This window comes from Phyllobates terribilis, unplaced genomic scaffold, assembly GCF_046119375.1.
Source record: "Phyllobates terribilis strain yellow unplaced genomic scaffold, ASM4611937v1 Scaffold_2__4_contigs__length_985480577, whole genome shotgun sequence".
In the NCBI taxonomy this organism is placed as follows: domain Eukaryota; kingdom Metazoa; phylum Chordata; class Amphibia; order Anura; family Dendrobatidae; genus Phyllobates; species Phyllobates terribilis.
Window position 1 is genome coordinate 184,261,376 of NW_027362762.1, and position 26,330 is coordinate 184,287,705.

Here is a 26,330-nt window from a genome sequence, read left to right on the forward strand (position 1 = left end):
CAGGTCTGATCGCAGGATCAGGTTCCCTGTTACATCGTAGGGATTCAGCTGAGTCTCATAGTAGGGACAGATCTCCTCTCTTTCCTTAGCTTTGGTAGCAGAACATAACAGTGGGCACCTACCTGATCCCTCGAACTAGGAGGCACCCTAGTCTATCCCCGTTCCCCAGATTACCCTGGAAGGTGGAGACGCAGGGGTCACATACCTTGCGGTGCTCCTATCTTAAACATTATCTGTTCCCTCCCCCATACACTCACAAAACAACAGTTTATTGATGCATTCATGTGTGAATTACAAGCGTTTTTAGGCTATGTGCCCACGATGCAGAAATGCTCCGGATTTTTCCTGAGCGTTTCTGCATCTCCCTGGCAGAAAAAACGCATGCGGATTTTACATGCGTTTTTCCTGCCAGGGACATGCGGATGCGAAGCGTTCTTCACATGCATTTCCGCATGCGGGTTGACAAGCGCTTTCCAAGCGATTTTAGCATTACTTGGAAAGTGCTTGTTAACTTGGTTACACTATATAAATCCATGCAAACGGCATGGATTTATATAGTGTGACCTTAAAGAATGGTAAAAAATAAAAAAATAAATCTATACTTACCTTCCAATGGCCCCCGGAGGTCCTTCAGATAGCGGTACACTGAAGGACCTGCCGTCACATGACTATGACGTCAGCACAGGTCCTCCAGTCCACCCGATCTGCCGGCATGGGATGACGTGCGCAGCAGGGGCCTTCAGAAGGTAAATATAACATTTATTTTCTATTTTATTCTTTTTTTCACAGGTTCTATGGTACCCGGGTCCGGAGGAGAGTCTCCTGTCCTCCACACCCGGGTACCATCCGCATATTCAAGCGCGTGGATTCCGCATGTACAGATGCAATGATGCGGATGTCATGCGTTTCAATGCAAGTCAATGGGGGCGAAAACGCAGCGCTTCCGCAAAATAATTGTTAGTGCTGCGTTTTTTCCGCAATGATAATCCGCAGCGGAAATTTCCGCAGCATGTGCACAGCACATGCGGATTATCATTGGGGAACATGGCAGGCCTTCTACCAAGCGTTTTTTAAGCGTTTCTGCAGCGTTTTTGGCGCTGCGGAAACGCTTAAAAAATGCATCGTGGGCACACAGCCTTACTTTGTTTCCGCATGTGCATTTTTTACCTGTGCATTTTGCGCTTCTAATTCAATTCTTTGGGGAAAATCTACACATAAAACTCAGCGTACCCGCAAGAGAAATTGACATGTTGCGGAATTCAAACTCGCACCGCAGGTTAGTTTATCTAACGTAAATAAAAAAAAGCAGTGGGCTGGAGATTTCTGTAAATCCCATCCACCTTGCTGAAAATGTAGGAGGCGGCGTTTTTCGTGCAGAAAAAATACACGTCAAAAACTCAGCAATAACTCATCGTGGTAAAGTAAACCTAAAAGGTGCCGAAAATTCGCATCATCAAAACCTCATCATGGGAAAGTAAAAGGTCCAGAAAATCTGCATCAAAAACTCAAATAAATACCGTGGGAATGTTGCCAAAGAAAACAGCAGTTACAGATTTTGGTGAATATGTATGAAGGGATCTGTGCCCATGTTTTTTGCCCTTACCCTTTCTAAAAAGTGGAAAAGACTTAGTATGAGGACATGGGGTACAACAGATTTACTATAATTTCTGCCAATAACTGGTGTAGCTTGTAACGGAAATTTTCGTTAGGTCATAGATTTTGGTTATAGCACCGGGGCTACCCGAAATGCTCCAAATTAATCAAGATGCATTCATTCACCTCTTAACAATTTTGGCACATTTTATTCCAGTGTATGATCATCAGTCTAAGGCCACGTTCACACATTCAGTATTTGGTCAGTATTTTCCATCAGTATTTTAAGCCAAAACCAGGAGTGGAACAATCAGAGGAAAAGTATAATAGAAACACGTCACCACTTCTGGATTTATCACCCACTCCTGTTTTTTTCTTACAAACACAGAACGTGTGACCGTGGCCTAAAAGGGGCACTCTAAATATTATTTTAATTAACAATCATTAGTGTGTTGTGTATTCAAATATTTCGGCCATCTCCAACGCCGCTGCAGTCACGTGACACCGGAGCGGCGCTGAAACGGGCAGAAGACGGCGACCGCCAACTGAGTGCACTCTACACATACTAATGAGAGCTGTAAGGGGGAAGACAAGCAAATAAATCTCCAGAGTGCGCCTTTAAGGCAATGTCCCCTTGTGTGATGAAGAAGCTCCACACTCTTCCTCTCAGCCTCCAGATACTACTCCCAGCATGCTTTGCCACTTTTTCAGGTTTAGCCCAGTTAGAAGTTGCAACCTCAGGGCACCTAAGGCCACAAGTCGCAGCTTACTAATACTATGCACCAATAATATGGAGCTATTTGATCTTTCCTACCCCAGCAGCTATGATGTAACACTTTCCCGGCTTCTGCACGCAGCTTCTCTCCTGGCATTACGCACCTGTGTATTAACACTTCGGCAGAGGTGACTGCGGAGCACTTGTACCACAGCCTCCACACACTAGAGGGCGCTGTTCTTTCTCACGCCCCGTAGGTCGCAGGATGATGGCGCTCTTGTTTCGGAGCACGGTGCTCTCGTTTTTGTACGGAGGCCGGATCCACCGAGCTGCCTTTGTGTTATCCGGCCGGTGAGGCACCGAGGAGTTTTCGGTAAGATTCCCCGGTTATTCGTGCACAGCTTGGGTCCTCTCCACTGCACACGAGTACAGCTGCGGTGTAAGAGACTCTGAGTGCCCGGGACTGCTGCTGCTGGCACATAGAGAAGGGCACCGTGCCCGGGTGTCTGTTTACATCTGCGTCCAGACTCCTAGGAATAGATGAAGCCTCTGTCCAGAGCTGTACACTATTATTACACTGTGGAAGGACTACAAGCCCCAGCATGCAGAGGGACGGCTATGTCTGCTAGTTATATGTATATATATTGACAGACATAACTATGGGGGCTGCGTACACCTTTGCACTAGTCCTGAGTGCTGTAAGTCTCTGTCCTGCTGACCACCTCCCCTTGTTCTGTTACTTGTGATAAGATGTGTTACTGAGGGGTTTACCAGTTTAAATAAGCGCGACGGTCATGGTATAAACTAATTTTAGGCACAGTATTTTGTCTGGGTCCCCCCCCCCCCTCTTTTGAAAGCACATAAAAGTTTATTCAATAGGGTTGTTTTTTTTAACAGAGTGGTCCGGCACCTAAAATGTGTTTCTAACTATCTTTACTCACTAACCACAGTAATTTGCTTTATTACACAGCACCCTACACTTTTCCCTATGTAATACCTAAATGTGTTTATTTACTGCACTTCCTGTGACGATTTGTTTGAGAGGATGTCACATGAGGCTGGGGCTGCAGTCACTTCCCTTGCCGCGTCCATCACCCCTCCTAGAACAGAACGTCACTGAAGATGTCTTTGGTGATGGACGCTGTGGGAGATGTGAGTGCAGCGCCCGCATCCCAGCTTCTGTGAAAGAAGTCGTTGTCAGGGGGCACAGATAGAAGCTGTGAGTGACTAGCGTCGCTCCCTGTTGACGATTCGTTTGAGGATGGTGTTAGTGTCACTCACTGCTTCTATCTCCGTCCCCTGACAACGTGTTTCAGTTAGAAGCTACGGTGGCAGCGTAGACAGAAAAGAGTGCCAGCTCTGCACTCGCATCTCGCACAGCATCCATCACCCAGGATCTACGCGGTCTTAAGAGGGGGTGGCAGTGCAAGAAACTAGTGAGTAACTGCAGTGCTGCCCCCTGTGACGTCCTGTTGCAGGAGGGGCGTTGGACATTACGGGGAGTAAGTGCAGCCCCAGCCTCCTGTCTCGTCACATTTGAAACTCCTCTCAAACGAAACATCACAGGAAGTACAGTAAAAAATAACACATTTAGTGATTAGTTTGATGGGGAGAAGTGTAGGGTGTTGTGTAATAAAGCTAGTTACAAAAGTTGGTTAGAGTGTAAGGATAGATATTAGAAAATACATTTTAGGTGACGGACCACCCCTTTAATGAAATGGGATTGCTCAGGGTCTTTAGTCATCAGTTGAGTTAAAAAAAAAAAGATGAAAATATTTTAGGGAACTATATTACAAAAATGTGACATTTTGAGTACTATAGAAGAAATACTCAGGCGAGACTAAGCTGCCACCATAGAGAACAGTATATGGTAGTGACTGACATGCTGATTTTGGCCTTGTCTGGTATGTCTATGATGTGCATTTGGTGAAATTTACAGTTTATTAGTAGCAACAATATTATTGCACTGTGAGGGGGTATCCTTCATATTTATGAGATGCAGGCTATCCTCACCCTGACACCTTTGATTGACAGCTTATCCTTCATCACAAATCAATGTGAATACTGTAGCTAAATAACAATTGTAAATGTGACCGATGGTTCATCACAAGTGCACATATCAGACACAAAGCTGGAATCAGCATCTGTCACTGTTTGCATCGGGGATTGCAGCATAACATATGGACCGTTCCCTTCGTAAGGGTTATCAAACAAAACATTTATTGGCTTTTAACAGAATAGTCAATAAATGTTTGTGACTCCTTTTCTTGGTATCGGTGAGGGTTCTAGCAGGGCTGTGGAGTCGGTAAGCCAAACCTTCGACTCCGACTCCTCAATTTCCATGACTCAGACTCCCTCATACATGGCTCATGTTTAAGTGATGAATTTACTGTAGCACAGATTCATCTCAGCTAAAAGTCTAGACCCTTAGATCAGGAATAGGACAGACATTTATAGGACATTTCATAACTTTCCCAAATTCTTATGAGAAAATATTCCCCACAAAGAGCATTGAACTACTGTACCCAATTTAGTATATATTTTAGGAGTTGGAGTCGGTCCATTTTATACCGACTCCACCAAAATGGTCTCCGACTCCACAGCCCTGGGCTCTAGCAGTTGGACACCCATCAATAACAAGAACTGGTGTCCCAAGGTCCCTGTGAATGGAGCTGTATTTCACATATGTGATCACTGTCGATCCAAGTGAGCAGTAGTCACCATCACTCCCATAGACCATGAATGGAGCAGTGGTCACGTGTAATAGCTCTCTATCATGTGGGGATACAGGTACCGTATGTCCTTGTGTGGATGGAGCAGTGATGCACCTCAGTGACCATTGTCTCAGACTGTTGTTGTCTGTATTGACAACCCTGTACATTTTCGCATACATGTGACCCAAATGGGAATTTTTTTGTTAAAAAAGCATTCAATGTATATTTTCACATAAAACTATCATACAAGCCTAGGTTTACACAGAACAATACCGGAACTCTTGACAAACATGAGCTTGTGTTCTCACTCTGTAGAAACAGAGGCCACACAATATTTCTTAGTCCTCCACAATGGTGTTAATATATACTGCACACTGCAAACTGCTACTAGAGTGAAATAACGTGTACAACATACTGTGTATGAATTGTATACACCACAGCCTTCATGCAACTTTGGATCAAATAGTGATTCTAAGCAAAAATTGGCAGAGGTCTACACACACCGGTGCGTGAGTTACAGAAATGCCAAAACTGCAAATATTTTTTCATACAAATTAATTTGGGTATTGTAAAGGCGTCTTATTTTCCGCCCCTATAACAAACACTAGCCATAATCCTAAATCTCTCAACCTAATTTATTGCGTTCACGAAGGCCATTTTTAGATATTGTATAAGGCTGTGTGCCCACAATACGTTTTTAATGCGTTTCTGCAGCGTTTTTGCAGCTGCTGAAAGCATTAAAAACGCATGGTAGAAGGGCAGCAATATTCCCCAATGATAATCCGCATGTGCTGTGCACATGCTGCGGAAATTTCCGCTGCGGATTATCATTGCAGGGGAAAAACGCAGCACTACCAATTATTTTGCGGAAGTGCTGCGTCTTCGCCGCCATTGACTTGCATTAGACCGCATGGATTACGCATCACTGCATATGTAGATGCGTAATCCAAGCGTTCTAATGTGCGGATGGTACCCGGGTGTAGATGAGAGGAGAGTCTCATCCACACCCAGGTACCATTAAAAAATCTGTAAAAAAAAGAATAAAATAAATGTATATTTACCTTCCGGCGGCCCGCGCTGCGCTCCTCCTTGCTTCCCGGTGGATTGAAGGACCTGCGCTGACGTCAGAGTCATGTGACGGGTCACGTGACGCTGACTTCGGCAGGTCTTTCAATCCACCGCTGTCAGCAAGGGAGAACGGAGTGTAAAGCAGGACACCGGGGGCCATCGGAGGGTAAGTATACATTTATTTTTACCACTCTCTCGGGTCACACTATATAAATCCATGCCGTTTGCATGGATTTATATAGTGTGACCTAGTTGTCACAAGCACTTTCCAAGTGATGCTAAAATCACTTGGAAAGCGCTTGACAACCCGCATGCGGAAATGTCAGTGATAACGCTCCATTTCCGCATGTCCCTGGCAGGAAAACGCATGTACAATCCGCAGGCGTTTTTTTCTGCCAGGGAGATGCAGAAACGTTCAGGAAAAAATCCTGCGCATTTCTGCATCGTGGGCACATAGCCATACACGTGCCTTTCTGACCCTGTATTTTCCAAACCTCCCACGTTTCATCAAAATTGGAATTGGAGAACCATACCTTTTGGGTTGTCGTGAACTTGTTGCTGCATCGGTAGTATATATGCGCAAAATAGCACCCATGTTATGCTCAGCTAAATACTGCCTTTTTTGTGGAGCTATTTAAAAACTCATGTTTATGAGGACAGTCATCTGACTAATAGAAATCTGTTCCATCTGTCAGGACATTCTTCTCTAGTGTTATCAGTATGACAGGAGTGTGTAGCAGGTATCATTAGAGGAATGGTCAGCACATGTTACAGTACAGATTGGGCAAGGACTGTACCAGATGTCTAATTTTTTGGTGTGCAGTTTAAAGGGAACCTGTCATGTCCTAGCTTCTATCTATACTGCCCCCATTGCTTTGTTAGTGATGCAGTGTGCATCACTAAGGCTGTGTGCCCACGATGCGTTTAAGTGTTTCTACAGCAACAATTCCGCCGCGGAAACACTCAAACACTTGGTCGAAGGTCTGCAATGTTCCCCAATGATAATTCGCATGTGCTGTGCACATGCTGTGGAAATTTCCGCTGCAGATTATCATTGCGGAAAAATCTGCAGCACTACATTAATTTTGCGGAATTGCTGCGTTTTCGCCGCCATTGACTTGCATTGAATCGCTTCATATCCGCATGACTACATGTGCACATGCGGATATTCTGCGATTCAATGTGTGGATGGTACCCGGATCTGGAGAAGAGGAGACTCTCATCCAGACCCAGGTACCATAGTACCTGTAAAAAAAAAAAGAATTTAAATTAAAAAATAACCTTATACTCACCTTCTGATGGCCCCCGGTCTTCTCTCCGGTGCGTCCTGGCTCCCCGGCGGCTCGCGATGGTGTAAAAGGACCTTCCATGATGTCATTTAGTCATGTGACAGAAAATGCGACTGCCAACGTCAGCGGTCGCGTGATCTGTCACATGACTAAATGACGTCATGGAAGGTCTTTTTATACCACCGCGAGCCACCCCAGACACCGGATGCATTTTAACTATCACCTTGGTCACGCTATATAAATCCATGCCGGTTGCATGGATTTATATAGTGTGACCAAGTTGTTGAGCACTTTTCCAAGTGATGCTAAAATCGCTTGGAAAAGCGCTTGACAACCCACATGTGAAATTGCATGTGCAAAATGCGTGACATACTCTTGTCCCTGGCAGGAAAAACGCATGCGTTTTTTCTGCCAGGGAGATGCAGAAACGCTCAGGAAAAATCCAGAGCATTTCTGCATCGTGGGCTCTTAGACTTACAAACTTTTTTCATTAAAATTGGTGGTAGTATAATGATTTTATAATCTTTTATGTACTTATATCCTACCTGCTCGTTCAGTCATAGGGGTGTAATTCTGCTATTCAGTCATGGGCAGCACCGCATTCACTCACTGATGCCGCCACCCATGTATTTGAATACTGCTCCTGGCAAGCGCTGATATTATTGGGGCGCTTGCGCATTTCTGCTTGTCCCGCTCCTGCGCAGTGAGGCTGTGTGATTACCAGCTTCATTGCACATCCGCTATGACCCTCTGTTCCCCACGCATGCGGGCAACAGAGCTCAAAATTGTACACCTTATTCTTAGTGTGCCCGCACTAGTAACCTATTTAGAGGCAAAACTATGTTATTGTCATCAGCGTCTATTTCCTTTTAATGCATCCCATAATTTTATTTGGCATGGTAGCAGCAGCCTGTCATTGTTCTTTTACCATTTATGGCATAATTATACATATTATTTCCTTTACCCAAGTGTATGACCTTATATTTATTTACATTAATCTTCAATTGTCGCTTCTCACCTCAAGTCTGTAAGATTATCCTTTTTTGCGTTATCTTGCAGAGTTTAGTATCATCTGCTAATATGTCCTCTACAAGGTCAATAATTGTATTAAAAAGCAGAGGGCCTAATACTGATCCCTGGGTTACCCCACTATTAAAGGATATCTGTCACCCCCTGGGAGTTATCAGACCTCTAATATGGGCATACAGGTGATAGCAGGATGCCGGGAGGAAGTGGGGACCAAACCTGATTGTTGCACATGCCGGAGGTCACTAGAGCGGAAATCACAGTGACTCCCCGGCGCCTGCGCACTAGAGCAGTTCAGTTAAATAGGGCAGGGAGAAAAAAAATGCGCCTTACGCTATAGGCGCACTGCGCATGCTTGGGATGTGCAGCCCTAGACTGTATGTCACAGGGCCCTCTGACATGCAGGGGCGGTCAGGGGAGTGGGGGGGATATTTAAATTAAGCATATAGACTGGCATTTCTTGGCGTCCCCCGGTCGCCAAGTCTAGGAAAAAAGATTTCATAAAATTGCACATATTTTCCCTCCAGTCCCATGGTTCTCATTTCATATACCAACCTTTTATGTGGTACCATATCAAATGCCATTGAAAATTCCAGATATAGCACATCCACAGCCTTGCTTTGGTCCAGTCTGGAACTTGCGTCCTCATACAAGTTCATCAAATTAGTCTGATAGCGGGCAGCAAGCATCAGACATTGGCTGCATAATCTCAGCCAGGTATGTTTGACTTTGAGACGATGTGGTGTTTCAGAGAAAAGCATATTTTAAGTTGCTAGGGACTGATCCGTGCTGTAGACTTATCGGACAGACGTGTCCTCAGCAGCCTATCCCCTACCACTGTCCTGGAGTGACAGGTCTCTGCTTATACGCGCATGCAGGAAGAGAGCTGTCAATCCAAGGCAGCGGGCGGGGAGAAGCCACCCGGGTCCCACATACCCGACTAGTCTTCAGCACAGTTCAGTCCGTGGCGGCTATTAGGCTATGTGCCCACGATGCAGAAATGCTCCGGATTTTTCCTGAGCGTTTCTGTATCTCCCTGGCAGAAAAAACACATGCGGATTGTACATGCGTTTTCCACATGCGTTTTCCTGCCAGGGTCATGCGGATGTGAAGCGTTCTTCACATGCATTTCCGCATGCGGGTTGATAAGCGCTTTCCAAACGATTTTAGCATCACTTGGAAAGTGCTTGTCAACTTGGTCACACTGTATAAATCCATGCAAACAGCATGGATTTATATAGTGTGACCGTAAAAGAATGTTTAAAAATAAAAAAATAAATCTATACTTACCTTCTGATGGCCCCCGCAGTCTTGCTTCGCTCCGTCCTGGCTGCCGGCAGCGGTACACTGAAGGACCTGCCGACATCAGCGTCACGTGATCCGTTATAGGACTATGACGTCAGCACAGGTCCTTCAGTCCATCGTGATCTGCCGGCATGGGAGGATGAGCGCACCGCGGGCCGCCAGAAGGTAAGTATAATATTTATTTTTTATTTTATTCTTTTTTTTTTTTACAGGTTCTGTGGTACCCGGTTCCTGAGCAGAGTCTCCTCTCCTCTAGACCTGGGTACCATCCGCACATTGAACGCATGTATTCCACATGTCCTTATCTAGTGAAGCGGAATGCATGCGTTCTAATGCAAGTCAATGGCCGCGAAAACGCAGCACTACCGCAAAATAATTGGTAGTGCTGCGTTTTTTTTCTGCAATCATAATCTGCATGCGCACATGTGGATTATCATTGGGGGACATGGCAGGCCTACTACCATGCGTTTTTTAAGCCTTTCTGCAGCGTTTTTGCCGCTTCGGAAATGCTTAAAAAACATATCGTGGGCACACAGCCTTAAAGTATTTTTTTTTCTCTGAAACGCTGAGATCATACAACCAATGTTTAATACTTAAATTCTGCCCGATCTATGGGAAGTATTAACTGTCAGGTTCACTTTAATATACTCAACAAAAGTGTTGTTTATATTTTGTTCAGTATATTAGAACTAATGATCTGTCAGTCACGTTACTTATTTCCTGCGGTATTCTGGGGTGTATACAATCCAAGCCCAGTGGTTTGTCTAACTTTGGTGTTTTTGATTGGGCGCTGTACTTCCCGCTGTTTTTTTTATGGAGAATTTATAATATCCATAATCATGTTGTCTTTCTTGAGATTTTCTTGTGTAAATATTGTAGAGTGACCTTTTCTTCATCCTCTTCCACCATTACACCCAGATTATTTTTGAGAAAGCCAACACTATAATTTTTGAGTTTCTTACTAAGTAAATTTAATATTTTTAGATTACTTTTACTTTCTTTGGCATTGAAATTCCTCGTCCCTGCCTTCTTCCTTTTAGTTCTCTAAATGCTTTCGTTTTGACATTTCTTTTGCTTCTTACAGCTCTATTTAGCCATAGTGGTTGTCTATTTCTAGCTTGTTTATTCCCATAGGGTATATATTGTGCACTGGTCTTATTTAGGATGCTTATAAAAGTGTCCCATTTGCTTTGTGTACTTTTATTTTTAGGGCATTGTCCCAGTTGATGGCAATAAAATCATCTCTTAGTCTTTCTGAAAGTTTAGTGTTCTTGAACTCTGGAACCTCAGCAGTCTCTTCAGATTTCTAGAATTATGTATGGAAGAAAATTACCGTATATTCCGGCGTATAAGACGACTTTTGAAGACTGAAAAATCTTCTGTCTAGTCTGGGGTCGTCTTATACGCCGGTAATGCTTTTGAACTTTCAGAAATTGACATGCGGGGATACTCTGGGGGTGTTAATAAGCTGCCGTGGCCGTATCCCTGCCATGTCGGAGTTAATATAAGGTGGAGGGAGTTAAAATACGGCGGCGGTAGGTCCAGACAGTCAGCGCTTCTGTGCTGAAACTGACACATCGCTGCGTATTCCCAGCTCCGGACACAGCGCAGGGCTTCTGTGCCGACAGCTTTCACTTGTCACAGAAGCGCTGCGCTGTGTCCGGAGCAGGGAAGTTCGCATCGCTTCTGTGACAATATATGAAAAGCCGGCAATTCAGCAGCGGCATAAGCCGGCACCCGACAATTTAGAATAGAAAGAATAGAGCTTCACACATAGATTAGATAGATAGAAACATGTCAGTCACATATATATGAAGTACAGTGACAGTATTGCTTACTGTACTTGTCATTTAGTGTAAAGGATTTATTAAAACAAATAATAGTGTTTTCATGCACCGTCTCTTTAAAAAAGCCGGCCGGCAATTCAGCAGCGGTACCCGACAATTTATAACAGACAGAATAGAGCTTCACACATAGATTAGATAGATAGAAACATGTCAGTCACATATATATGAAGTACAGTGATAGTGTTGGTTACTGTACTTGTCATCTAGTGTTAAAATAAAGGATTTATTTAAAAAAAAATTGGCGTGGGGTTCCCCTTAATTTTAGGCTCTAGCGGAGGTTAAGCAGACAGCTGGGGCAGATGTTTGAAGCCTGGGAAGGGGGTAATACCCACGGAGCTTCCCAGGCTACTAATATCAGCCCCCAGCTGAATACCTAGCCTTTACTAGCTATTAAAATGGGGGACCCCCCAAAAAAAATGACGTGGGGTCCCCCCTAATTTAATAGCTAGCAAAGGCTAGGCAGACAGCTGGGGGCTGATATTAATAGCCCAGGAAGGGAGCCATGAATATTGGCCCCCTCCCAGGCTAGAAACACCAGCCGTCAGCCGCCCCAGAAATGGCGCATCCATAGGATGCGCCAATTCTGGCACTTAGCCTCGCTCTTCCACGCTGCCCTGGTGCGGTGGCAGGGGGTAATAGGGTTGGGGTTGATGTCAGCTTATAATGCCAGCTGACATCAAGCCCAGGTTAGTAATGGAGAGGCGTCTATAAGACACCCCCATTACTAACCCCATAGTAAAAGTTAAAAAAAACACAAACACCCAGAATAAAGTCCTTTAATTGAAATAAAGACACAATTCTTTATTGTTCTAAATTAAACCATACTTACCATCACGCCCATTCCAGCTGAAGCCAACGATCTCCTGCAATAAAAGAAAAATAATAAACCAACATCATCCTTACCTTTCCATGGTTCCCACGACAGCTTCAGCTCTGCTACATCGAGATGACAGGCTGGACCGCAGCAGAACGCCGCCATCCAGCCTGTCATCCCGCAGACACTGAGAAGCGCAGGCATGCTTGCGCTCTGCAGTGTCTGGCTGTGACGGCATCCAGATGAGCCGACAATGAACTCAGCTCACCTCCTGGACGTCCGTCACTGACAGCGTGGGAAACTTCTACTGCGCATGCGGGGAGCAGGAGAATTTTCCCACGCTGTCAGTGACGTGCATGAGGTGAGCCGAGTTCATTGGACATGATCTCGGCTCATCTGGATGCCGTCACAGTCAGACACTGAGGAGCACAAGCATGCCTACGCTTCTCAGTGTCTGCCGCATGGCAAGCTGAACGGCAGCGTTCTGCTGCGGTGCAGCCTGTCATGTGAATGTAGCAGAGCTGGACCGGTCCTGGGAACCATGGAAAGGTAAGGATGAGGTTGCTTTATTATTTTACTTTTATTGCAGGAGATCGTTGGCTTCAGCTGGAATGGGCGTGACGGTAAGTATGGTTTAATTTAGAACATTAAAAAATTGTGTCTTTATTTCAATTAAAGGACTTTTTTCTGGGTGTTGTGTTTTTTTTAATTACTTTACTAGAAATTCATGGTGGTCTTGTCTAATATTGGCGTGACCCCATGAATTTCGGGCTTAGGGCCAGCTGATAATGCCAAGCTGGCCCTAACCCCTTTATTACCCAGTGAGCCACCGCACCAGGGCCCTGGATGAGTTGGGTACAGCGCCAGAAGATGGCGCTTCTATGAACGCGCCATTTTCCGGGGTGGCTGCGGACTGCAATTTGCAGCGGGGGGGGCCCAGAAAGCTTGGGCCTCCCTGCGCTGCAGATTCCAGCCCCCAGCTGCCTAGTTGTACCTGGCTGGACACAAAAATAGGGCGAAGCCCCACGTCTTTTTTTTTTAAATTATTTCATGAAATAATTAAAAAAAAAAGGGCTTCCCTATATTGTTGTGTCCGGCCAGGTACAAATAGGCAGCTGGTGGTTGGGGGCAGCCCGTTCCTGCCTGCTGTACCTGGCTGGACACAAAAATATGGCGAAGCCCACGTCAACATTTTTGGGAAAAATTAATTACAAAATTAATAATAATTTAGGGACTGCATCTTTATTAACCCCTCAATTGTCATTTAGTGTTAAAATAAAGGATTTTTTAAAAAGAAAATTGGCGTGGGATCCACCATCATTATAGTCTCTAGCGGAGGTTAAGCAGACGGCTGGGGCAGATGTTTGAAGTCTGGGAAGGGGGTAATACCCACGGAGCTTCCCAGGCTACTAATATCAGCCCCCAGCTGAATACCTAGCCTTTACTAGCTATTAGAATGGGGGACCCCCCAAAAAATGACGTGGGGTCCCCCCTATTTTAATATGTTTATGAGTGACAGTTTTCCTGCTATATACCTGCATGTCATAAGAATTTAAATTAAAAAAGGACCATGTTAAATTCAAATCTGTTTTTTTTTTAATTTTTACCGGTGTTTGGTATGCGTTGGAAAAGGGGTAGTCTTATACGGTGAATATATCCTAAACTCTATATTTTAACAGGAAAGTAGGGGGGTCGTCTTACACACCAGGTCGTCTTATACGCCGGAATATACGGTATCTTAAAACTAATATCAATTCTGACAAAAACACAAGAAGTGACACTAAATGAAATTGAGACTTTTCTCAAATATGTATTTTAGGGAAGTTTATTTCGCTTGGACAGTGAGCAGATTTTAGTTTTGCTTTACCATAGTGAGCTTTAAATCTGGTGAGATTCTCTGAAAGACACCGACTGTGATGGACCGCTGATTCTGCACAGCGTCTGAATGGTAAATGGAGGGCTGTGCTTATGTCTGCAGGATTTAGGCTATGTGCCCACGATGCAGAAATGAAGCAGAAAATTTCTGCAGCATTTCTGCATCTCCCTGGCAGAAAAAAACGCATGCAGATTGTGCATGCGTTTTTCCTGCAGAATACTTGCGGATCCACATGCGGGTTCACATGCGTTTCCGCATGCAGATTGACAAGCACTTTTCAGGCGATAGCATCACTTGGAAAGTGCTTGACAACTAGGTCACACTGTATAAATCCATGCAAACAGCATGGATTTATACAGTGTGAACCGTAAAAATTAAAACAAATAAAGCTATACTCACCCCCGAGGCCCCGGCGTGGCTGCAGCGCTGGTTCCCGGCTGCCGGCATATCGCGAGACAGAGCGGTGAAGGGCCTGCGGTCACATGACTGTGACGTCACCGAAGGTCCTTCAGCGCTGCTGGCATTCAGAGAGAAGACGCCGGACAGGTGAGTATAAACTTTATTTGTTATTTTATTCTTTTTTTACAGGTACAATGGTACCCAGGTCTGGATGAGAGTCTCCTCTCCTCCAGAACTGGGTACCATCCGCACATAGAGACGCATAGAAGCCGCTTGTAAAAATGTACAGTCGCGGTTTCTGTGCGTCTCAATGCAAGTCAATGGCGGGAGTTCCGCTGCACTTCCGCAAAATTAAATGACATGCTGCGGATTTTTGTACGCAGCATAAACGCTTGAAAAACGCTACGTGGGCACACAGCCTTAGGATTCAGTTATTATTTTTATTTGCCATTACAAGGGGAGAATTGATTGATATTTTCTTTATTATTCCACCCTCCCCTTTTAAATTCAGCTAAACAGATTCACAAACATTGTAAATTATTTCACCAATGCATTCCAATGAGAAGTAAATTGGATGAAAGGAAAATCGGGTGAACATTTTTTTTTTTTTTTTTTTTTTTAAGTAAGATGTCTCTGTGTATTCTGTAGACAAGCAAAAGGAAGAAGATATGTCTGCTTCTAAAGGGTTATTCTACAGTAGGAGAACATAGCTGTTTCTAAACAATGAGTCTGATAAGGAGACAGCTGCTTGTAAACAGAAAGGTTGTCTCAAGTGCTTAAATGGGTAAAATTCCTTTCTCAAGGATGGACGAATTTTTAATCTTCCAGTGTACAACTCATTGCCTAGGTTACAGGCCACCCTGCAGTCTGAGTGGCAGGTTACATAGCCAAGAAGCGCTCGCTGCATGCAGGCTCTACGCTTTTAGAGTCTGCTCGCATCGCTCTGAAGCTGACAAGATTGTTGGATGCAACTATCCTTTGTCCCTTTCCACTTCTCCCATGCTGCGGAGGCAAAGCTACCTTTCCAGTATGGAAAAACGGTCATTAGTCTAGGACTGCACCGCCCCTGGCAAACAGGAAGTTAGCAGTCAGAGGAGGGGTGCACTCATGAAGAAATCCTTTTAATGTGAATCTGACTACAAATTATACAAAGCCAGCAGCCAAAGTACACAGAGAGCGATTCATCTTGAAATAAGGGACTGTCCTGTGTTTCCGTGCGGCACACTCCAAGTCCTATACACTATAGTATCTCCCAGCTTAGAAGCCGGACGTCTCACAGCGCTGTTTAAAAAGGACCTTTCACCAATCTTTTCATGCTGATCTTGACAGATGATATAATATGGCTACAAAGCAGAATAAACCCTTGTTTTGTTTTTCTTATGTTGCCTCTCTTTTGCAGAGCTATTAGCAATCAAAGTATTTGGCACTGAAACTATTTTTTTAAGCCCAAATAGCCATTACCAGAGAGATTTTACTGGGGGTGTGTACCAGGGCTGTGGAGTCGGTAAGCCAAACCTCCGACTCCTCAATTTCCCTGACTCCCGACTCCACGACTCTGACTCCACAGCACTGTCCTACTACTGAGCATGTACATAAAGTGCAGCACAGATCCATCTCAACTAAAAGCAGAGATCATTAGATCAGGAATAGAACAGACATTTATAGGACATTTCATAACTTTCCCAAATTCTTATTAAAAAATGTACAGTACATCCTGCATTGTACTACTGTACCAATTTATTATATACACTACTCACAAAAAGTTAGGGATATTTGGCTTTTGGGCGAAATTTCAGGATGATCCTAAAATTCCCTCTGACCTTTCAGGTGAACTTAATGTGACCTTTTCTAAACTTTTCAACTCACATGTCCAACTGCTCAATGTTTCAGTACTTTTTGTGCAACTTGCTGTGCTCTAACAAGGAACTTAATGGCAAAATTCACAACAGGTGTTTGATCCATGAATCGCCCAATAAATTTTGAGCTTCAATTAGAATTTGTATTTAAACAGTCCTCCACATCATGCTGTTAACATTTTGACATGAGACCAAGACGACACCTAACAATTGATCACCAGTACCTCCCCATTGCTAGGCTTCAAGCAGGAGGTTCTCAGACAGAAGTGGCCACTGAGCGTAGAGTGTCATCAGAAGGTTGAAACAGATACAGAGAGGCAGAAAGAGTCACAGAAAGGTAGATAAGTGGACATCCTTTGGCCACACCCCACACTGACCGCTTCATTGTGAACAATGCCCTTCGGAACCTGATGATGAATGCCACACAACTCCAGGCTCATTTAAGAGAGGCGAGAGGCACTGAAGTGTCACGTCACACCATTCAAAATCATTTACATCAGTGTGGTCTGTGTGCTAGACGGACGACCTGCAAGGCTACCTTTACACACAACCAGGCACAGGTGTCATCGGCTTGCTTGGGCCTCAGTGCTGTTCACTGATGAAAGTCAATTCACACTGAGCAGAAGTGATGGCCGCCAGCGATTTTGGAGACGTCAAGGAGAGCGCTGTGAATCAGTTACTGTTGTCACCAGACGAGCCTTTGGTGGTGGTGTTAGAGTGGGCAAGTGTGTCTAGTATATACAGAGCTGCCCTACACTTTGTGAATGGTACAGTGACAAGCCCCTACTACTTGAATAACTTCATTAATCCAGTCTTTGTGCCTCTGCACGAACAACACAGGCCTCATTTCATCTTCATGTATGACAATGCTCCAGCTCATTGAGGTCGCATCATTTGGGAATGGCTGCTGGAGAATGAGGTACCTGAAATGGAGTGGCTTTCTCCACACCTGAATCCCATAGCAAACCTATGGGATCAGCTGAGTCGCCATGTAGAGGCTTGTAACTCTGTACCCCAGAACCTCAATGACCTGAGGGCCGCCCTTCAAGAAGAGTGGGATGCCAAGCCTCAGCAGACAATAACTCCACTGCTGAACAGCATGAGACGTCGTTGTCAAGCTGTAATTGATGCTCAAGGACACATGACAAGTTATTGAGACATTGACAATTTTTGTTGGGGTATACCCACCACTGTTGTTGGCTTTTGTTTCAATAAATTGTTTGAGATGAGGAAATTCTACTTAAATGCCTTACTTTCATGATAAAATATCACTGTAGCATGAACTTTTTACATTTTCCATAAATTTTACCCGAAAGCCAAATATCCCTAACTTTTTGTGAGTAGTGTATTTTAGGAGTCGGTCCTTTTTATACTGACTCCACAGCACTGGTGTGTACTTTTTTTCTGATGCTGAGCAATCATAAGCAGGCATAAGCACACTGGGGAAAGAAGAACACGCCCCACAATAGCTCAGAACATGCTCAGTGTGAGACATGTATTGAAAGTCAGTCTGCTCCCATCATTGCAGAGTGATGACGTGCTGGCGCACAGCAGATCTGCATGTGATTTACTGACAACTTTCAGCTCTCACCTCTGGCAGTCGGTGTGTGGGCGGTTTCATTACAAACACTTCTAGTTAGGGCTGTGGAGTCAGTAAGCCAAACCTCCGACTGCTCAATTTCCATGACACTGACTCTACGACTCCCTCATACATGGCTGATGTATAAGTGATAAATTTACTGTAACACAGATTCATCTCCGCTAAAAATCTAGACCCTTAGATCAGGAATAGGACAGACATTTATAGGACATTTCATAACTTTACCAAATTCTTATGAAAAAATATTCCCCACACACAGCATTGAACTACTGTACCCAATTTATTATATATTTTAGGAGTTGGAGTCGGTCCATTTTATACCGACTCCACCAAAATAGACACGGACTCCGACTCCACAGCCCTGCTTCTAGTAGTTCTCTCATAGTGCCACCAGTTCTGCTAATCATAAGCAGGGGTTCACATACAAGGGGAACAAGAACGCGCCCACCACTGTAGCTTAGAACAGGCTCTGTGTGAAATAATTACCTGGTTTGCTCTCCTCACTGCAGAATAATTACATGTGCTCGAGCACAGCAGACCTGAGTATGATTAATGGCTTTTACCATTCATTTCCAGCAGACAGTGTTGGGGGAGGGGCGGTACAGCAGAGTTGGCAACACTACACTTGCTTTGGCAATACTAATGTATATTTGGTTCTGCCAGTAAAGCAAATTTGAAATTGAGAGAAGCGCTACTAGAAATATTTGTAATGAGACTCTACTTCTCCAATACTGCACCTCACCCCACACTGACTGCTGGAGATGAAAGCTGTCAGTTAATCACACTCAAGTCACATGCCATCTCACTGCAATGAGGAGACTGTTTGGCAATACATGTCTCACACTGAGCTTGTTCTGAGCTATTATGAGGCGTGTTCTTCTCTCCCCGATGTGTTGCTGCCTGCTTTATTGGTCAGCGTCAGAATAAGAAGTGAAATCTCTCTGGTAATGCCCACTTGGAGTTTGGGAAAAATAATTACTGTTTACTTTGATCTCTGATATCTCTGCAACAAAAATTGTATTCCTCTACAGCCACTATTACATTGTGTGTCCAGTACAAAATGAAAAATTTGGTGAAAGGTCCTCTTTAATTAAATAGTGAGCTAAGAAAGCCTCGACTTGGGCTAACGTTAGTCTTCTTCTCTTAACCGGAATCTGTCACCAGGTTTTTGTCACCTAATCTGAAAACAGCATGATGTAGGGACAGAGTCCCTGATTCCAGTGATGTATCACTTACTTGGCTGCTTAGTGTAGGTTTGATCAAATCCCTGTTTTATAAGCTGGTGATTATCCCTAGAGGGCTAATAAGCCTGTTGCCATGTAGCCCTCCATACTCAGGAGCTCTGTATAACCCTGCCACCACCACTGATTGGCAGCTTTTTCTGTACACTATACATGGGAGGAAAGATAATGTGGGCAAGTTTTTCAGAGCTCAACAATCAGAGAACTGCTAGATCTGCAGCAGATAAAACTGGGATTTTAGCAGCTCAATAAGTGACACATCACTGGAATCAGGGTCTCTGCCCCCTAAATTATTCTGCTCTTAGATCGTGTAGCAACAACCTGTTGACAGATTCCCCTTATAGAATCAGAGATTTTTTCAATAGATAAGTGAGGATCGTTTGTTATTTTCCTAATTGTAGTTATTTTAGAGAGGATTATATTTCATCATATTTTACTTTTGAGGTTGTCAGGAAGTTGATAGATCTTCTTTAAATAATCAAACATGGCAAACTTTCTTTGTTCCCTGCTTTGGATGGATATTTTTTGAGCCCTTGCTAGTTAGTGTGAATAGGTACCAAACATACAGCAGTGGAAGTAATGGATGTCAGACACACTTCATAAATCGGTTTACATACCATGTGCCTGAAACAGTCTCAAAGCATACTGTGTTTTTTTTTTTTTTTTAAGTTTTCAATTAACTTTATGCTACCCTCCTATTCCCCACCAAATAGAATATTAGTTGGACTTTTTTTTTATTACAATAGGCCATCTTATATTCCATCTAAAAAATGTCAGTTTTTACATTGTATAAGTTCTCACGCTTTGTATTTTCCAGGTACGTTCTCACTGCTCAATACAACGGGGATGAGGTGCCTCTCTGTATGTGGAAGAAGTAATCCGATTAAAGAGCCAGGTGTGATAGCTTTGCACAGGCCGTACCTCCTGACTCTCGCATATAAAGATGGGTATGAGAATCAAACTAAACAGCAGCGACCACCCCAGCAATCTGCTACGTGAACTGAATAAGTGTCGTTTGTCAGGGACACTATGTGATGTTAATATCGTTGTTGGAAACCGGACTTTTGCCGCACATAAAGCTGTGCTTGGTTCTGCCACAGTTTATTTCCAAAAATTGTTCTCAAGCACCGAGTTAGATGTTGCTCGATCATATGTGGTGGACTTCATCACAGCAGCCAATTTTGAGAAAGTGCTAAACTTTATCTACACCTCAGAGCTATATACTGACCTTATTAATGTGGGAGTCATCTATGAAGTTGCCGAAAAGCTTGGCATGGAGGACTTAATAAATGCTTGTCATTCAACGTTTCCTGATCTTGAGGGTTCCTCAGGTCAGAAATATCAGTGCTCTGTTTCCTCTAGTGAGGGACGTTCCGGAGCATCAATTGAACCCAGTCTAGTAGATTCTAAGGGCAATGGACTGGATAATCACATTCTTCCTATAGATGACAAAAATTTTAACACACCTGGAGATGGAATTTGTTCGTTCAAAGGTGAAGACCAAGAGGCAACTGTGAATCAAGCGGAACAATTTCCACTGCCGGCAAAAACTGAAGAACAGAGCACCTCAGCAAGGTTCCAGTCCTCTCATTGCTCAGTGAACACTGGATTTGTTCCAACAAGTACTTGCCCACCTTATAAAACTCAACACAATGGTGATTTTAACAAAACTGGTTACTTTCCTGGAGACTCCTCTGTTAGTGGAAATTCTAAAGAATCTGCTGGGGGTTTTGAAGCAATGGGTGATCTCCACCTTGATGAATTAGAAGAGGAAGAGTTACAGTTTGATGAAGCAGGTGATGACGACTCAGGGCCATCTGGGGAAGTCATTGAGTTGAGTGATGGTAGCGAAGATGAGCTGTTATTATTTGGTCAGGGAGAAAGTCGAAGTGGCAAAGCCATGCCATGCCAAGTGTGCAAGAAAGTGTTGGAACCTAACCTGCAGCTTATCCGCCAACATGCTCGGGAACATATAGAGCTGCGGAACGGTAGTTGCAAAGTTTGTCAGGCCCGCTTCCATGACCGGGGTGCTATGATTACTCATGTTTTGTCGCATATTGGCATTTTTCTTTTCTCTTGTGATATGTGTGAAGACAAATTTTTCAGCCAATGGCAACTCACTCTTCACAGAGGACAAGAAGGGGTTACATCAGAACATAATATAATTGTTCATCCAGGTCAGCCTCTTCCCGGGGAGGTGAATTCATTTGTAGGATCAATGGGAACTGAGTTGCCATGTGGTGCATGTCATAGGACCATGTTACGAGATTTTCATTCTGTACGTTCTCATGCTTTGGAGCATCTTAACACCAAGAACTTGTCCTGTGGATTGTGTGAGCAGCGACACTTAACACTTTGTGGTCTTATGTGGCATGTCCTATCTCATATGTCTGTATCTGTGTTCTCCTGTTCTGTCTGTGCTAGTAGCTTCCTTGATCGCCACTTACTGGAGAAACATATGACAGTCCACCAGAGCTTAGATGAAGCTTTATTTCGCTGTCATCTTTGTACCCAAGGTTTCAAGTCTGAAATAACTTACCGACAGCACCTGAACCAGCATCGTTGTGGTAGTACTCCAGCAGATCGTCCTGGATATTCTGAATTTACGCAACTTCAAGCTTCAATGGCAAAGCGAAAAGTTCCTGAGGATTTTTCAATAGATGATCATTCAGTGACTGGACAACCAGTTCATAGCAAATACACATGTAAGGTTTGTGGAAAGTGCTTTTCTCACACCAGTGAGTTTAATTACCACCGTCGAATTCATACCGGAGAAAAGCCGTATCAGTGCAAAGTGTGTCACAAGTTTTTCCGAGGCCGTTCTACCATCAAGTGCCACTTGAAGACCCATGCAGGGGCTCTAATGTACCGATGTACTGTGTGTGGACACTACAGCTCCACTTTAAACCTCATGGGCGAGCACATTGCAGTGCACCGAGGCAACCTGCCTGCAGACTTCACCATTGACCAAACATTTATGTATACAATTCACTCCAAAGAAACAGACAAGAGTGCCGACAGCTGATGCGTGCTGAGGAGAAACTTGGCATAGAGCTGTTAGTTTATCTTAAATCAATCCCACCTCAGCTGTCTTTGTCAAAATGTTTTCTACTAAAACAATGTGTTTTTTGTGTGTTTGTGTTCTTAATTTTATTTTTTAATTTATCCTTTTACCTGTCTGTTTGTTTTTTTACCACCTTTTTCCATGTTTTCATAATTTGTCTCAATAGATAATGTCATTGTCTACTTCAGAATGTAGCAAAGTATACCAGCAAAAGAAAAAGGGTTGTTTTGGAGAACATTGTGTATTTTGTCGTTTTATTATGAGTTCTAGCTCCTCATAAATTGTAAAAAGGTCTTTATACCATTTAATTTTTAGAAGAAAAACTCCAGTCAAAAATGAGAAATTGGCTATCGGGGTACATGGCTCTGTACTCTTAACAGTAGGTGCCCAGTTGCGTGCTGCATATTATCGCACCAATTGTCGTGTCAATAAGACCTTTTTTTTTTGTGGTGGACTTTTGACGAAAAATAGTGTGAAAATGTCTACTTGCATATGTCTTTCATTTTAAGAAACTATATGTCAACATTTACCAAAGAAACACAAACTTATTGCCCAAATATAACTTTAAAAGGTTTGTTCACCTTTATAATATTCACAAGGAAATTTCCCAGCAAATACAACAATAAATACACTAACTGGTGCAAACATGTTAAAGGGAATCTGTCAGCAGGTTTCTACTATAATCCGAGAGCATCATAATGTAGAAGCAAAGAGCCTGATTCCTCGGATGTCACTTGTTCAACAGCTTCCTGTCGTTTTAATACAATCTGTACAAACCTGCTGACTGATTCCCTTTTAATAGGTCCAAGCTTCACAGATTTTGATTATTACACAATTATGTGACAGCCTAGTTTTTTCCCAAAGTGAAGAAGTTTAGATATGCTATTAGTACTGATACGCAACTAAAAGGAAAATGAATGCTTGATGAATCTGAAAGAGATTAACCCATAACACGGGTCACCCATCATAGTAAAGGTCAGAAAACCGCTCTGATCATGAGAATATATCCCCTGTGTGAATGGAGTAGTAATGCTGATGTATGGCCGACACACCAATGACATAACGTTTTGGGATCCCTATTTTTGGGATTCGTGGAGCTACCAGTGGTCAGACCTGCACTGATTTAATACATTTTTTTTTATCCGTTCAGTAATAGATGATAAATGCTGTTCTTAGGACAACTCCTTAACAACATTTTTCAAAACCCAATAATAAGTATGCAATTGGTATTCTCAGTGTAAGTAACCAATGTAAAATGATTTGATAGCTGGGCTTTTTCTTTAAAGAGCGTCTGTCAGCATTAAATGACTATTAAAGCAAGCACGAGCTCTCGGTTCACTCTTGGCATAGCCAAACAGTTCAGTGCACCCTCCTACCCTCTTGATTCACATTCATCTCTTCTTCTGTCTTGTTTCACAGCTCTGACCTTAGAGGACCCAGAGGAGGGTTGTGGTAAATGTAAATTAACCCCTTCAAGACCATGCGATTTTCCATTTTTGCGCTTTCATTTTTTCCTCCCCATAACTTGCAAAAATCATGATCTCTTATGAGCTTCAGCCACAAGCCAGTGTTCACAGGAGATTTACAATGACAGGCTAGGAGGGTGGGGGGGGTCTTCTGCAGACCCCCAGCTTTCATGACAACCCATTGGTGCGCTGCGATCACGTGACACGGGTGCCGGTGGGAGGGATTTGAGACCCGCTTTCCTCTGGCGCTTGTTAAATCCCTTTGTCAGTGATTGACAGCAGGATTTAACAGGTTAACAGCCGCGGGTGGATCACCGCTGCACCCGCAGCTGTTAAAGTCACTTGATGGCTGATTAAATCATGGCGGCCAATCATTTAAATACACCTTTCCACCTGCTTAGTTTCCATCTATCTCCACCTTTGTTTGACTCTATGAAGCCAGAGCTGTCAATCAAAGAATAGAGGGTGGAGATAGAGGGAAAACAAGCAAGTGGGAAGGTGTATATAAATGATTGACCCTGGCGTGAAGCACGGAGACTTCGTTTGAACAGTCATTCTGTGCTGATAGTCCCTTTAAGTTGGTCTACTTTTTACATAGTAGTAGATTTTTGATAGATTTGGTAACTTTGTATGTGGTAGTGGATTTCTGATGGATTTGCCTTTTGCACTGCACAAGCGATCTTCAATGTACATTGTACGTGGAATTGTGATAGTCCTTGAATCTACTCATAAGGTACATTTCTGATACAATATATACCTCAGACCTTGTAGACCTCAAAAGCACAATAACCAACCTCCTACAAATGTGTACAGTTTTTTGAGTTTGAGGAGAGATTTTTCCTGTGGTAGAAAAGAGCTTTCTGGACTCTAGAGTAGGTGGACATGATTTGGTAAAGAGTAGTATGATTTTCACAATCCATTTTTTCTTCTGTTCAAAGTGAGCCTCTTTAATCCTCATGTAGGGGGGAACAAAGCTAAAATAAAAAAAATAATTGCAGACTTTAGACTTGTCATACCAGCTGCCAAAACCATGGCTGCATGTTTTTGTTTTTTTGTCACATTTTTGAAGTGTTGATAGAAGACAGGGGAAAAACTGTCTTCTTTTCACCTGATGAGTAACGCTGCGTGCCCACTATGCGTTTTTCAAGCGTTTTTGCCGCGGAATTTCCGCAGCAAAAACACTTAAGAAAAGGGCTTGGCAATACGTGCCCCATGGTCCCCAATGATAATCCGCATGTGCTGTGCACATGCTGCGGAAATTTCCGCTGCGGATTATCATTGCGGAAAAATACGCAGCGTGTCCATTAATTTTGCGGACACGCAGCGTAATCGCCGCCATTGACTTGCATTGGACCGCTTGACACCCGCATCACTGCATCTGCACATTCGGATATCACACGGTTCAATGTGCGGATGGTACCCAGGTCTGGAGGAGAGGAGACTCTCATCCAGACCCAGGTACCATAGAACCTGTTAAAAAAAAAAAATTAAAATAAAAAATAAAGATTATACTTACCTTCCGATGTCCTCCCGGTGTTTTCTCCCCTCCGTCTGGTCTGCTGTATGGGTCGCGGTGTTGTGAAGGACCTGCCATGACGTCATTGAGTCATGTGACCTGTCACATGACTCAGTGACGTCACCACAGGTCCTTCACACCACCGCGAGCAGTGCAAGAGACCAGACGCAGCGGAGAAAACACCGGGAGGACATCGGAAGGTGAGTATAGTCTTTTTTTTTTTTTTTTTTTTTTTTTTTTTAACTTGGTCACACTACTATAAATCCATGCCGGTTGCATGGATTTATATAGTGTTAACAAGTTGTCAAGCACTTTTCCAAATGATGCTAAAATCGCTTGGAAAGCGCTTGTTAACCCGCTTTCAGAAATGCATGTGAAGAACGCTTGACAAACGCTTCTACCTGGCAGGAAAAACGCATGTAAAATCCGCATGCGTTTTTCCTGCCAGGGAGAAGCGGAAAAAATATTCAGCATTTCTGCATCGTGGGCACATAGCCTGACTCTAGGCTTTGTGCACAGTTTTTTGGGGCAAGTCTGCTCCGAAGAACACCTAAAAAATTAAGGCTATGTGCACACGTTGAGTAAAAGGATCCAGAAATTTCTGCATCTCTTGGCCAGAGAAACGGGTTGTGTTTTTTTTGTTGTTTTTTTTTTGCAGCACAGAGAATTGACATGCTACAGAATATTTTTTGCACCAAATCTGCAAGTCAAAAATAAGCAACGTGTGCATGACACTTCAGGTTTCTCATTCACATTGCTGGCCTCAGGATTGCTTCAGGTTTTGCTAGCAAATCTGCATATCAAAAACGCACCAAAAACTTCACTCAAATATGTCAAAAACCCAGGGCACAAAAGCATGCGTTTTTGCCCTGTGTTTTTCCTGCCAAGCGATGCAGAAATTTTACTCAGTGTGAACCCTAAACATTTGAAAGACTCTTCCT

General features: G+C 43.5%; 1 protein-coding gene across 1 annotated transcript; it reads left to right on the forward strand.

Annotated features, from left to right (window-relative positions):
* Positions 1-2,550: 2,550 nt before the first annotated feature.
* ZBTB39 (zinc finger and BTB domain containing 39) lies at positions 2,551-25,448 on the forward strand. The gene is made up of 2 exons (XM_073663353.1): positions 2,551-2,681; positions 20,161-25,448. The coding sequence occupies exon 2, from the start codon at positions 20,287-20,289 to the stop codon at positions 22,366-22,368; it is 2,082 nt and encodes a 693-aa protein (XP_073519454.1). The 5' UTR covers positions 2,551-2,681; positions 20,161-20,286; the 3' UTR covers positions 22,369-25,448.
* Positions 25,449-26,330: the final 882 nt, after the last annotated feature.